The sequence below is a fragment of the Schistocerca serialis genome, chromosome 9 (assembly GCF_023864345.2).
Source record: "Schistocerca serialis cubense isolate TAMUIC-IGC-003099 chromosome 9, iqSchSeri2.2, whole genome shotgun sequence".
Lineage (NCBI taxonomy): Eukaryota > Metazoa > Arthropoda > Insecta > Orthoptera > Acrididae > Schistocerca > Schistocerca serialis.
The window spans coordinates 292,885,333-292,898,329 of record NC_064646.1 but is presented as its reverse complement, the minus strand read 5'-3'; the positions used below and the strand labels follow the sequence as shown (position 1 = coordinate 292,898,329).

The 12,997-nt window shown below is 42.3% G+C and overlaps 1 protein-coding gene across 1 annotated transcript in view; it reads left to right on the top strand.

The window, feature by feature from the left end:
- The window catches only part of LOC126418749 (osteopetrosis-associated transmembrane protein 1), a 101,591-nt gene that overhangs the window by 72,433 nt on the left and 16,161 nt on the right, over positions 1–12,997 (top strand). The window contains exon 5 of the mRNA XM_050085674.1: positions 355–523. Coding sequence (XP_049941631.1) covers positions 355–523 — 169 coding nt within the window. The remainder of the gene's footprint in view (positions 1–354; positions 524–12,997) is intronic.

Genomic DNA, 12,997 nt, shown 5'->3' with positions numbered 1-12,997 from the left:
GAGTAGAGAATGGAGTAAACTTCCACGTGGCACACCATTCAAACAGTTGAAACATGGCACACAGTACAAAAGGATGATATTACTGAGCTTGTCTCCTATAGTTGCTATTCTGGCATAGAATAATATCATAGGTCCATAAAAAATAAATAAGTGGTGTGTACACCTCAGTGATTAACGAAGCTGTAAAAACTTATTCATCTTTGTTTTGTGACCCCTTGACCACTATACATGTAGATGGAAGCAGATTGAAAATATCTTTAATGAGTGAAAAGTTAGTTGAGGTTATATTATATGAAGTTTATTTTTGAAATGATTCTATATTAATATATCAATCTTTCCCTGTTAATTATACAGATGAACAGAACACGTTCCTTCTGGAGTGGAAGACTGGGTTGTGATAGAAAGAATCATTCAGTTGATGTGTATCTGGTGTGTCTGTTTACACTTATGGCAATAATACCTGTAATATTTTACACATCTTTGCGGTCTCTGGTTAGGAAGACAGAACACAAACTACTTGTTCGTAAGTATCTTGAACTGATACCAAACAATGTAATTTCAAATACTTATATTTGTAACTTATGTACATTCTTTGAAAATGTGTGACTTGACCTACTTCAATGTACATCAACAATCTGCATATACTGAAATACATCCACAAAACATTGCTGTGACAAAATTACTATGTATCATGATTTATGATAATTAATCAACTTCAATTCTTCTGTAGGGGCTTCACAGTTGTAGTCTCCAGTTTTATTCTCATTTTATTCATTGTAATTTACTTAATTTGGCATTGTCAACCTTGAATACTGAAACTGTTTTGTTTAGAAATAGATTTCCCATAGTAATGGCAAGTTAACACTACAACTTGATCTCAACACATTGTGGAAATGGTTGCTAGATGATACAATGAAAATTAATGCCAAAAATAAATTGTTCAGTTTACAAGGAAAATATGTGTAAAAGGGAGACTGTACTCCATTGCTGGTGAACAATGCAAATAACTGAGTGTTGCAGTAGTGAGAAACTTCGATTATGCTGACTATGTTAGAAGCATAATAAACAGGAACTATATGAGAAACTTTGATTATGCTGAGGTCTGTCCTTCTGCTGTTTTTTTCGTCTCTCTTCACTGCCTTTCCATTGGATGTCTTCTTGGTGGCAGTGGTGCTTGGATCTGGTTTGTGATTTGGTCACTCATTTTCTTCCCTTCCAGCATTCTGCAACTTTCATTCATAACTATGTGGTCCTCTTGTTGGGTCTGACTTGCTATGCTACTCCTTTTCCAAATTTTACACAAGTGCAGATTGTGCAGGGAATGTTGCACAGTGTGACCTATGTGCCACTTTTTGCGTCTTTCTTTCTTTGCACCTAATTCAGAGCTGTGTTAGTGGACATGATTCCATCCCCATTGGTGACAGGCAGTAATCTTGCTGTGTGACTGGTTCTCTTAGCCCCTTCACACCTGACCTGGCCTCCAGGCACATGACCATTCAGTAGAATGGAATGGGTACTACTGCTCCCTGCCACAGCACTATCTTGTTTCCTCTTCTTCTGTGGTTTGCATTGCTCTCCAAGAAATGCATTTCACAGATGACCATTATCCAACATCCCATGGTTGTCGCGTGCTCTATCGGGACCATGCTGATCCCAAGAGAGCATCTGGAGGGATCTGTACTTGGGTTCGTACAGGTTTTGTCAGTGAGTGGATTTCCCTGTGTACCTATTTGGAGGCAGTAGCGGTGCGAGTGCAAACAACCTCAGCGATTGCCATTTGCATTGTTTACTTACATTCACACAGGTCACTTACTTGTGTTGAATTGACTCCATCAGTTCAACTTCTACTCCCTGCCTCCCTCCCATTTACCTGTTTTCTCCTGCTTGGGGTCTACATTGTGCACAACCACCTGTGGGAGAGTACCAAGTACCAGTTCATCTGGTGGGAGCCTTCTAATTGAGCAACTTCTCACAGACCATGATCTGTGCTTCCTTAATTATGGTTCTCCCACCTGCTTCAGTGCCACCCATGACATGTTTTCAGCTAACAATCTCTTCTCCTAACCCTATGGCTTCACTTCATTGCTCACTATATGATGACCTTGTGACAGTGATTGCTTTCTGGTGATGTTGTCATTTCTTTGCCACCGCAAGACAGACCGTCTTAACACATTGGGAATTTCACAGGACCAACTCCCCTTGTATGCCTCTGGTGTTACATTCACTGCATCTGTCTTATTGTATTGATGAGATTGTGCAATGTGTCTCAGATGCCATCATCTACACCGCTGCAATTGTTATTCCCCTTTCTACAGATACCCGCTCCCCCTCTATGTTGGCCAGTGCCATAATGGATCAAGGACATTGAAATATCTGCTCGGGATTTCTGACGAGCCCTGCAACCCGGGTGTATATCCAGGAAAAACTTGGGAATTTTTTTGTCCAGGAGAAAACTGGGAAAAACTCAGGATTTTTTTAGAATTCAGGGAATTTTTCATTGTTTCAGTCCTCAGTTAAATTTTTGTTATTTGGCTGGCAAGAACTGATAAACTACGAAATGTGTCAAAGGCTTTAGGATGAAGTCTATGAAATACTTCATAAAAATAAAGTGCTGCCGATGAGAGTGACATCACAGCTGTTTACATTAAGTTTGTTAGAGCATTTGCCAGTGGGCTCGCACATGTACAGTTGAGTTGGGTATGGGCAGTACATTTTCACACTTCTGACTACTTGAAGTGTGGCTGTTAGCCATATCAGCAGTAGTAACAAGGAGCCAGATGCTACCTGGAAAAATGCTAAGGCTCACTACCTAATCAGTCACAGTAAGAAGCAATGCTAGGACTGCCATGTCTCCTCCCTGGGCTCGTTTGCCTTGTCACCTCAGATGTGGGCCAAGTCCTCTGGTCTTACGGGTTGTCACTGTTCAACAGCTGTTCTGGGTCTTGTCCTACGATGTGGTCTTTGTACTGATTCACTTTGTGACGGAATCAGTGTCCTCTTCCCATCTGACTACCTTTCTACTGCAGAAGCAGCAAGTTGAAGATGTTCCCCTATGTTCCATTCCCCATCAAGCTTAATCCTATAATTAATTGTTCAGTAATTGGGAACTTCATCAGGCTGTTGCCACATCCCACAACACAGTCTCCGTGCCCTGATTCAATTCAAAATCAGATGATTCAATGCTTAAATGTTCTCCAAAGACAAAATTTTCTGAGGGTCTTCATCTTTCTTTGGTTCCAAGGTGTTTTGCCCTTGCAATGGCAGGATAGCATATTTGTTCCAATCCTTAAGCTAGGCAGGATCCCAGTGTCTCTTAATACTTACTGGTCGATTAGCCTGACCGACGTACTCTGTAAGCTGCCTGAAAGGATGGTTGCCTCCAGATTATGCTGAGTTCTTGAATTTCAGGGCCTTTTGTTCCCTATCAGTGTGCTTTCTGGGAGGGATGATCCACAACTGACCATCTGCTTGGACTGGAAACAGCAGACCGCCAGACTTTTTCTAAATGCCAACATCTTGCCGCAGTCTTTTTTGACCTGCATAAGGCTTACAACACCTTGACATCAGCACATTTTACTCACCCTAAATGACTGGGACATTTGAGGACCCGTACCAATTTTCGTTTATGAGTTTTTATCCCAACAGTTGTTCTGGGTTAGAATCAGCACTTTACTCAGCTCCCCACAGGGCCAAGAGAGCGGCATCCCACAGGGATCTGTGTTGGGTATCACTCTCTTCTCATTGGCATCAGTGGGCTAGTGACCTGTATTGGGCCACTGGGCACTCCTGCATTATGCATCAACAACTTTTGCATTTGGTACAGCTCCAAGTTGGTAGCCTCTGCTGAAAATCAGCTCCAATGGCCATCTGGTGGCCCTGTGCATTGGTTGTTTCCCATGGTTTCAAATTCTCTCTTACAAAATGCAAATCATACATTTCTGCCATTGTACCACAGTCCATCCTGACCTGGAATTCTACATAGGTCTCAGCACCTAGTGTTACACCACAGTCCCATTTATTGTGCCTCCTTTTTGATAAAAAGCTTTCTTGGCTGCCTCGTGTTCATCACCTGAAGACTAGCTGCATGTGAAAGCTTACTGTAGCGAATCGTGCTACTCTTCTATGTATTTACTGAGAAGTGGTTTCATCCCGACTGGACTATGATTGCCAGGTTATTGGCTCTGTGGCTTCGTCAGCTTTGAAACTGTTCTCAGTTCACCATCGGGGCGTGTGTCTGCCTTTCGGACTAGCCCTGTAGACAAGCTTTTTGCCAAAGTGGTGATCTTTCCTCTTCTGATGTAATGGTATCAGATCTTGATCTCATATACGATCACCATAACTGTGGATCAGATGGGATATGCATTTACATCTCCTCCTGTGTGGAACACCATTTGTTGTCAGGAACATGTAGTGTATTTACATCAGAGATGACAGCCGTTACCAGAGCCCTCCGTTGTATTAAACGGGCCTCCCTTGACCATGTTTTAATATGTACTGACTCAGTGTGCAGTTTCCAACCTGTTGACTGATGTGATTCGTGTCACCCTTTGGTCTCTGGGCTACTGCCCCATTTAATAAACTCTGTACAATTGAGATGACTGTTGCAGTGTCACGCTCTTCCTTCTGCTTCTCGTGGGTGATCATACCAGGTTAACTGCTAGTTTTCTTGTGTCACCCCCACATGTGGTTGTTGAACCTTACAGACTGTAGCTCATATCTTGGTGGTCCTCCACACTAAAACGGACTTAAGGATCCATTGCCGCTAATACCGGCAGACAATTCGAGGGTGGTTGTACTGGATGTAAGTTTGTTTCATGAAAGTGGTTTTTATCCTCACTTTGTAAGGTTGTAACCTACCTCCGGAGCAAGGACAGGGTGGTTGGAGATGGGCTATCTCCCACTGTATGCTATGTCTAAGGAATCCCAGACCTGACCTCCTTGACCTGGCTACTCTTTCATCATTCTTTTACTCTGTTTTAATCACTTTTAGTTTCGGTTTGCCTCTTTTCTGGCACACAGAATTTTCAGTTCTGTTTGTCTCACTTTGTTGAGTAGTTGGCACTCATGATTGTAATGGATCAAGGATGGGACAGCTGTGGATGGGATATTTCTTGTCACATGGCAAGCTCCGGGGATGCCCACCTGCTGACTTTCCTAATTCCTTCATGTTGCTTTTATTGTTGATGGTACAAAAGATGTCCTGTACATTTGTAGCCTCTTTCTTTTACTGTTACAAATCTCCTGATTAAATCAGAAAACTTCCTCAGTGGACATCTCTACTTCCAGATGCACCAGTCTTGGCTCAAAGGGCTGATGACCACGTTGTTTGGTCCCTTGCCCCCCCCCCCTACCCCCTCCATCCCAATCAATTAGTCTCTCAGTCAACGAATCAAATAAACATTGATAGGTAGCTAGAAAGACACAAAAGAATTAACATACCTAAAATTAATCAGACCAAAATTTGAGTATGGAGCGTCCTAGTACATTAGACTCAGTTTTCATTCCATAGATCCAACACTGCCCTGATCATTTGTCAGGTTTTGTCAAAATAGGTGAATACATTACAGTAAACTGGAACTGCTAATATTTACAGAATTAATGCACTTTCAGAATGAAAGATTGTTATGCACTTTTTAATAAATTTATCAGACACAAAATTCCTAATCTTGACTGTTGTGACCACATGCTGTCAAAACTGAAATCTAACACTCATTTTATTTAAGCTGGTCTAACAGTCCCTGTTAAGATATTCATTATGAAGTAGGAGGAGTTGCCTTTCAAAAATTCTTTCAAACTCTGTTTAAACTGTGCTTTGTTTGAAATGAAGTTTTTAATGATAGCTGGCAGTTTATTGAAAATGTGTGTTCCTAAATATTTGACCTCTTTTTCAGACCAAGTTAAGTATTTTAGGTATCTATGTAGATTGCTCTTATTGCTAGTGTTGAGACTATGTATTCAGTTATTGGTTGGAAACAGAGACTTTCTTGCAACAAAATTATTTAATTAAGGAATAAATATACTAGAAGCAGTGGTTAGAACACAAAGTTCCTTGTACAGGTTTCTACACAATGTTCTTGAATATACACCACTAATGATTCTTATTACGTGCTTTTGCACGCTAAAATCTTTTGCTCGGTTTGATGATTTACCCCATATGACGTGATAAAATGAAAGCAAGCAAAATATGCAAGTTTTTTTTTTTTATATTTATATCTCCTACATCTGACGCCATTCTCACTACAAATAGACTTTTTTAGGCACTTCAGCAATTCTGTGGTATCCTCTTCCCAACTGAATTTATTATCGATTTGTAGTCCAAGAAATTTAACACTGTCAACCTCTTTGATCTGATTGTCTTCATATATTTTACACATGCTGGAAGGTATCTCTTACAGGTACTGCATTGCATATAGTGAAAGTTTAATGACAATGAATTAGCTTCAAACCATTTATTAATGTCAGTGAAAATTTGATTATCAGCCATATCTAATCCTGTACTTGACTTCCTACTTATTGAGATCCTCATCAGAGTTACTTAATAGATGAATTAGGAATTTTGTAATGATATGCTGTTTTATACACCTGCAATGCCCTTACTTGGTGTAGTAGTCATGTTTGATGGTCTGATGAATGCGTTACCTAGGGAAGCAATGCAGCACAGAATGAGAAAATCTTGGCTATGTGACATTCTCGAAAGCTCTGCATAAAAACTGGAACAAAAAGAATTGTTCAGTCCTGCTAGCAGGTTAGATTGCAAACAAGCTATTAATGTTATGGCAGGGTCCAAAGAACTGATTTATGGAAGTTTTCTGTCTAGGATAAGGATAATTAATAAGTAGAGCACAATACCTGCTCAAAGCCTGGTCCCATCACTGTGAGATGTCCTATATATTACCTGCATTTGTCATAAATTAACTCTGTTTTCGAGTTTGCTAACAACTGTAATTAATATCAAAACATTTTCGGACACCGTTACTTTTTACCACAGGTTTTCATGTTGCCTTAATAGAGATCTTGTTTTGTGCATCTGCTTGAATTCTTATAGGAAATTAGCAACTTCTTAGCTCAACAGATTAAAAGATAATCAGCAGGTTTAATTGAAAGTTATATGTTCACTGCATTGTAGTACATTGCACCAGCCAAAATGCAGCCCACTATGAATGCTGTTCTCAAACACAGAACAAGTTGCTTGATGTTTGTAATAAGCTGGAGATTGCCCTGACTACTGTTAAATAATAGGCGCTGCTGCAAATTGGTGTTTTGGAAGAGCTCCCGAGAGTCATTAATGCACCTGTGTGATACCAGTACAAGAATACCTCAAATACTATCCTTTCCTGTCTCCTCTGCAGTAAGTACAGAATCTGTCATTACCCATCCACTTGACTGCGAGTGACATGTCAAGTGTAGATCTAGGGTGGACAGGGGCCAGAAAGGACCTAGAGTGTTGTATTGATCTCCCTATCCAACAAGTTTGAGTGCTGTCTTTCATTGACTTTGAAGCTGAGCCAGTGGGACTCATTTCACTCATTTTGGGAAACCTATTTTGTCCGGTGTCAGGAGGAGGCAGATGCAAAAGGATATGGATCTATTAATCATCAGCAGTTCAGATGTATGACGAATTAAGGTACCCCTTAGGGAAATGGAAGCAAGGGACAGGAAAGGACACTAGGTGCACACAGTGTGTATGCCTGGGGGGTCTCATTCAGCATGTTGAAGATGTTATTCCGGCAGCCATTGAGAGAACAAGGTGCAATCAGCTGCAGATTGTGCCGCATGTTGGAACAAATGATGCCTGTTGTCTGGGCTCTGAGGTCATTCTCGTGTCACTCTATTGACTGGCAGAGAAGGCTGAGAAGACCAACCTTGCGCATGGAGTTTCAGTGAAGCTCACAATTTGGAGCAATCTCCCCAGAACTGATCGTGGCCCCTTGGTTTTGAGTCGAGTGGAAGGACTGAACCATACACTTCGAAAGTCCTGTGGCAAGCTAGGATGCAACTTCCTGGACTTGCACCATAAGGTTGAGCACTGTAGGGTCCCCTAAATAGGTCAGATGTGCACTGCATATCAGAGACTGCTACTCAGGTAGCTGACTATGTGTCAGGTGCACTAACTGTACTGTGATCGACAGCAGCATCTCCATACACCTTTTTCAACCTCTTGTGGATGTTTCCCACTGTCTCTTTTTCACAGCACAGGAATTCTATTACAGCACATTGCTTCTGACGAACGTCAAGTGTAGCAGCCATCTTGAAGACATGCTGTGACAGCGCCACTCACAGGAATAGGTTGAACGAAGTTTGAAAACAAGCGGGAAGGATGTATCTACACATTGCAAAACTTTCACACATGCAGAATGAAAACTGTATTTTTACAAAAATAGTGTGCATTTCTTTTGGAGTGACCTTAGTATTAGAAGAAGGAAGCCAATGTGAAATTGCAGCAAAACACATCTGAGAAAAATTGAAAAAGGTATTGTTGTTGGATATGCATATTCAGCATACAGAAAATTCAATTAACTTCTGTGCGATTAAAAAGCAATGATGTCTATGTTAAGAATGCAAAATAAATTCCACTGTCATATGCAGAGAAGTGAGTGGAAAAGTGTAAGAGTATTTTGAGGGTTTCTGTAAGAGCAAGGAACTGCCTGCTAACTTGGTAGAAGAAGAAATGGGTCACATTTTGTAGGACACAGGGGATCAGGTATTAGATTTGGACCTCAGCTGTGAAATTTTTAGAATCTTTTGGGGCAAGTGGTAACCAAACAATTATTCAAGTTAGTTTGCAGAGTCTGTGAGATTGAATACATACCACTGGACTTCAGAAGGGATGTTGCTCAAACACACTCAACGACAGTAAGACCGATAAATACTAGACCTATTGTATGGTAGCTTGATATCTCATGCTTACAAGAATCATATACAGAAAAATTAATAATAAATAATACACAGGAAAAAATGTAAAATATAATTGATAGTTTAGTGGTGGTAAATCATCAGTGTGTTAGTTCTGACAAAATCTTGATAATGGAAGCAAAATTTGTGAAAATCAAGACTTTTCCTATTATTTTTTGACCAAGAAAGAATTTTTATGATGTAAAGCGGTCCAAATGTTTGACATTCTCAAAAATAAATTTGAGAGATATAATATATGAGAGTCACTCCAAAAGAAATGCACACTATTTTTGTAAAAATACAGTTTTCATTCTGCATGTGTGAAAGTTTTACAGTGTGTAGATGTATCCTTCCCGCTTGTTTTCAAACTTAGCTCAACCTGTTCCCGTGAGTGATGCCGTCACAGCATGTCTTCAAGATGGCTGCTACACTTGACGTTCGTCAGAAGCAATGTGCCGTCATAGAATTCCTGTGCTGTGAAAACGAGACAGTGGGAAACATCCACAAGGTGTATGGAGATGCTGCTGTCGATCACAGTGCAGTTAGTCGGTGGTCAAGCTGGTTACGTGATGAAAGCGGGCATGGCAATATTGAGGATTGTCCTCGCAGCAGCAGGCCTCGTACTGCACACACTCCAGACAATGTGCAGAGACACAAAATTGTTAAGGAAGTTTGTCAACAAGTGGCCACGAAAGCCTTAACAACTTTGTATTATGCCTCTACGGGGAGGAGATTTGCAGGTTGTACCGACGCCTTGACCAACGACGGAAGAAGAAAGCGCGACATATGTCCTCTCTCGCCTTTCTGTCACGGTGCCGAGATGAATGTGCTACACCGAAGTTCTTGAGATGTAAGCACCTATTCACCACTGCCCAAGCACATTGTATCTACGACAGAATGGAATGAGCTTTTCTTCATGTGCGAATACATACAACACGGAGAGACTTGGCAAGAATGGATCAGGAACTTCTGGACATTTTCTATCAACTAAGTAGCAGAATGCATCGAGACGACTGGGACAAGATCGACTGCATCACTCACAGAAGCATGCAGAACGAACTCGAGCGCTGCACCGAGCGACAGAAGAAAAAGTTTGAAAGATGCCGGAAGCAGACCGACAAGGCGATTCCCGACATGTCACACACAGTGGTCAACCTCACTGAACGACAATTGACCGAAGAGGAAGTGTCTGTTCTTCAAAAAGGAGGGAATTTCGCTATCATCCTGAGAACTATACCTATGGAGGACATCATTGCCAACACCAAAGCAGCCATTCGGACCCTTCCTTGTGAAAGGGCAGAGGAAATACGCACTGAAATAGCCAGGGTACTGCGCCGAGCAAAACCACCAGCGTGCAATCTGAAGAAAGAAGAGGTACAAGCCATCAAGAATCTCAACGCCGACAAGAGTATATTGGTACTGCCTGCCGATAAGGGGAATGCGACCGTCATAATGAAGACCGAAGATTATGAGCAAAAGATCTGAGACCTATTCGATCCGACGACGTACCGAAAACTAAGCGCCGATCCGACGCAGCGTATCACATGGAATACGAATCGATTGATCAAGGCGTCTTCTCTGCCGATGGACATACAGAGAAACCTGCGCAACACAGAAGCCCTACCACCTCGGCTGTATGGATTACCCAAGATCCATAAGAACAACATTCCACTGAGACCGATCGTTAGCGCTCCTGGATCACCGACATATAAACTGGCAAAACACTTGGCCTCTCTGCTCCAGCCACATGTGGGGAAGACCGACACATACATTAAGGACTCAGGACATTTCATTGAGAAGCTGAAGAAACTGAAACTTGCACCAAACAACATCCTGGTCAGCTTTGATGTTGTTTCATTATTTAGGAAAGTGCCACTCAGTGACGCTCTGGAGCACATCGGTTCTATTTTCCCACAAGACATCAGAAAGCTCTTCCACGCATGTCTCACCACGAGCTATTTCACGTGGAATGGCGATTTCTATGAACAGCTGGAAGGCGTCGCCATGGGTAGTCCTCTCAGTCCAGTGGTGGCCAACTTCTTCATGGAACAATTCGAAGCACAGGCACTGGACTCGGTGACTTGCAAACCTAAGGTGTGGTACAGGTACATCAATGATACTTTCGTGGTGTGGAGCCATGATGAAGAACAGCTCGGTGACTTCCTAAGACACTGCCATTTCTAGATGTGCTGGTCACAAGGGCGGCGAAAACCTGGGACACAGCGTGTATCATAAACCGACACACACGGACCGATACCTGCACAAACTGTCAAACCACCACCCGAGCCAGAAAAGAGGCATGATTAGTATGCTCGTAACGAGAGCAGGACGAATATGTGAGCTGTAACACCTCAAACCAGAAATGCAACACCTGGAAACTGTCCTGAGGAGCAATGGGTACTCCACAAATTATATTAGAAGTGTAACGGAGCCAAACACTCGGCGAAGTAAGGAACCAGAAAAAGAAATCTCGGGTATGGCCTTTCTGCCATACATTCCCAGAGTGATGGACAGAATCGGCCGTATATTGCGCAACATGGTGTAAAGACGATTTTCAAACCAACAAGGAAGATCAAAGAGTGTCTTAGATCGGCGAAGGAGAAAAGAGACCCACTTGGAATGCCGGGAATATACCGTATACCATGCACATGCGGAAAAGTTTATGTCGGAATGACTGGACGATCCATTAACACCAGGATCAAAGAGCATAAGCGACATTGCAGGTTGGGGCAGGTGGAGAAATCGGCCGTGGCAGAGCACGCACTGAATGAGACCGACCACATAATAAAATTCGCCGACACAAAAGTTCTGGCTGTAGAGAAGCACTATCACACACGCTTGTTCAGAGAAGCTGTAGAAATACAAAAACACGCGAACAGTTTGAACAAGAAAGAGGAAAGCCTTAAGGTAAACAGATCCTGGCTTCCTGTACTGCAGCGAATGACCATCGCAGGTAGCAAGAGGAGAACCGCACCGGAAATGACTGCGGAGAAGCCGTCGGACGTTGGCGCGCCAGGTACATATAGTCTGCGGCCGCGAGCTGGGCTCCAGTTCACCACCGGCAATGGAGGGTGAAGCTTTGACAATGCCAGCCACTCATGCTGGCGAAACGTCAGAAAAATCATTAGATGAACGTCGGCCGAAGAACCCGAGACAGAAGCCAATAGGCAGTTTGTCAATGTGCAGAGAGTTAACAAATTGGTGACTGCTGACAGACACATCACAGTGAACGAATTGTCACGCCACATTGTGATAGGCGAAGGAAGTGTTTGCAGAATGCTGAAAGTGTTGGCACTAAAAAAGGTTTGTGCCAGGTGCGTTCCCAGGATGTTGACAGTGGCTCACAAAGAAACAAGAAAAACGGTACGCCGCGAACTTTTGGAACAGTACAAGAATGGTGGAGATGAATTTCTTAAAAGAATTGTGATAGGTGATGAAACATGGCTCCATCAGTTTTCACCATAGATGAAGGGGCAATTAATGGAGTGGCATCATGCAAATTCACCCAAGGAAAAAATTCAAAACCACACCTTCTGCTGGAAAAGTTAAGCTGTGGTGTTTTTCAGTTCTGAAGGACTCTTGCTTGTGGACATCATGCCAAGTGGAACCACCATAAATTCTGACATATATGTGACGACACTGAAGAAAGTTCAAGCTCGACTGAATCATGTTCGACCACATTGGTAAAAGCAGGATGTTTTGCTGTTGCATGACAATGCACGGCCACATGTCAATCAAAAAACCATGGAAGCGATCACAAAACTCGGATGGACAACACAGAAACACCCGCCTTACAGTCCTGACCTGGCTCCATGTGACTATCATCTCTTTGGGAAACTGAAAGACTCTCTTCGTGGAACAAGGTTTGATGATGACTCCCTTGTGCACGCTGCCAAACAGTGGCTCCAATTGGTTGGTCCAGAGTTTTACCATGCAGGTATACAGGCGCTGGTTCCAAGGTGGCGTAAGGCAGTTGAGAGGGATGGAAATTATGTGGAGAAATGAGAATATTGTTCATAAAGGATGTATCTACACACTGTAACACTTTCAGACATATAGAATAAAAGATGGATTAAAAAAAAATAGTGTGCATTTCTTTTGGAGT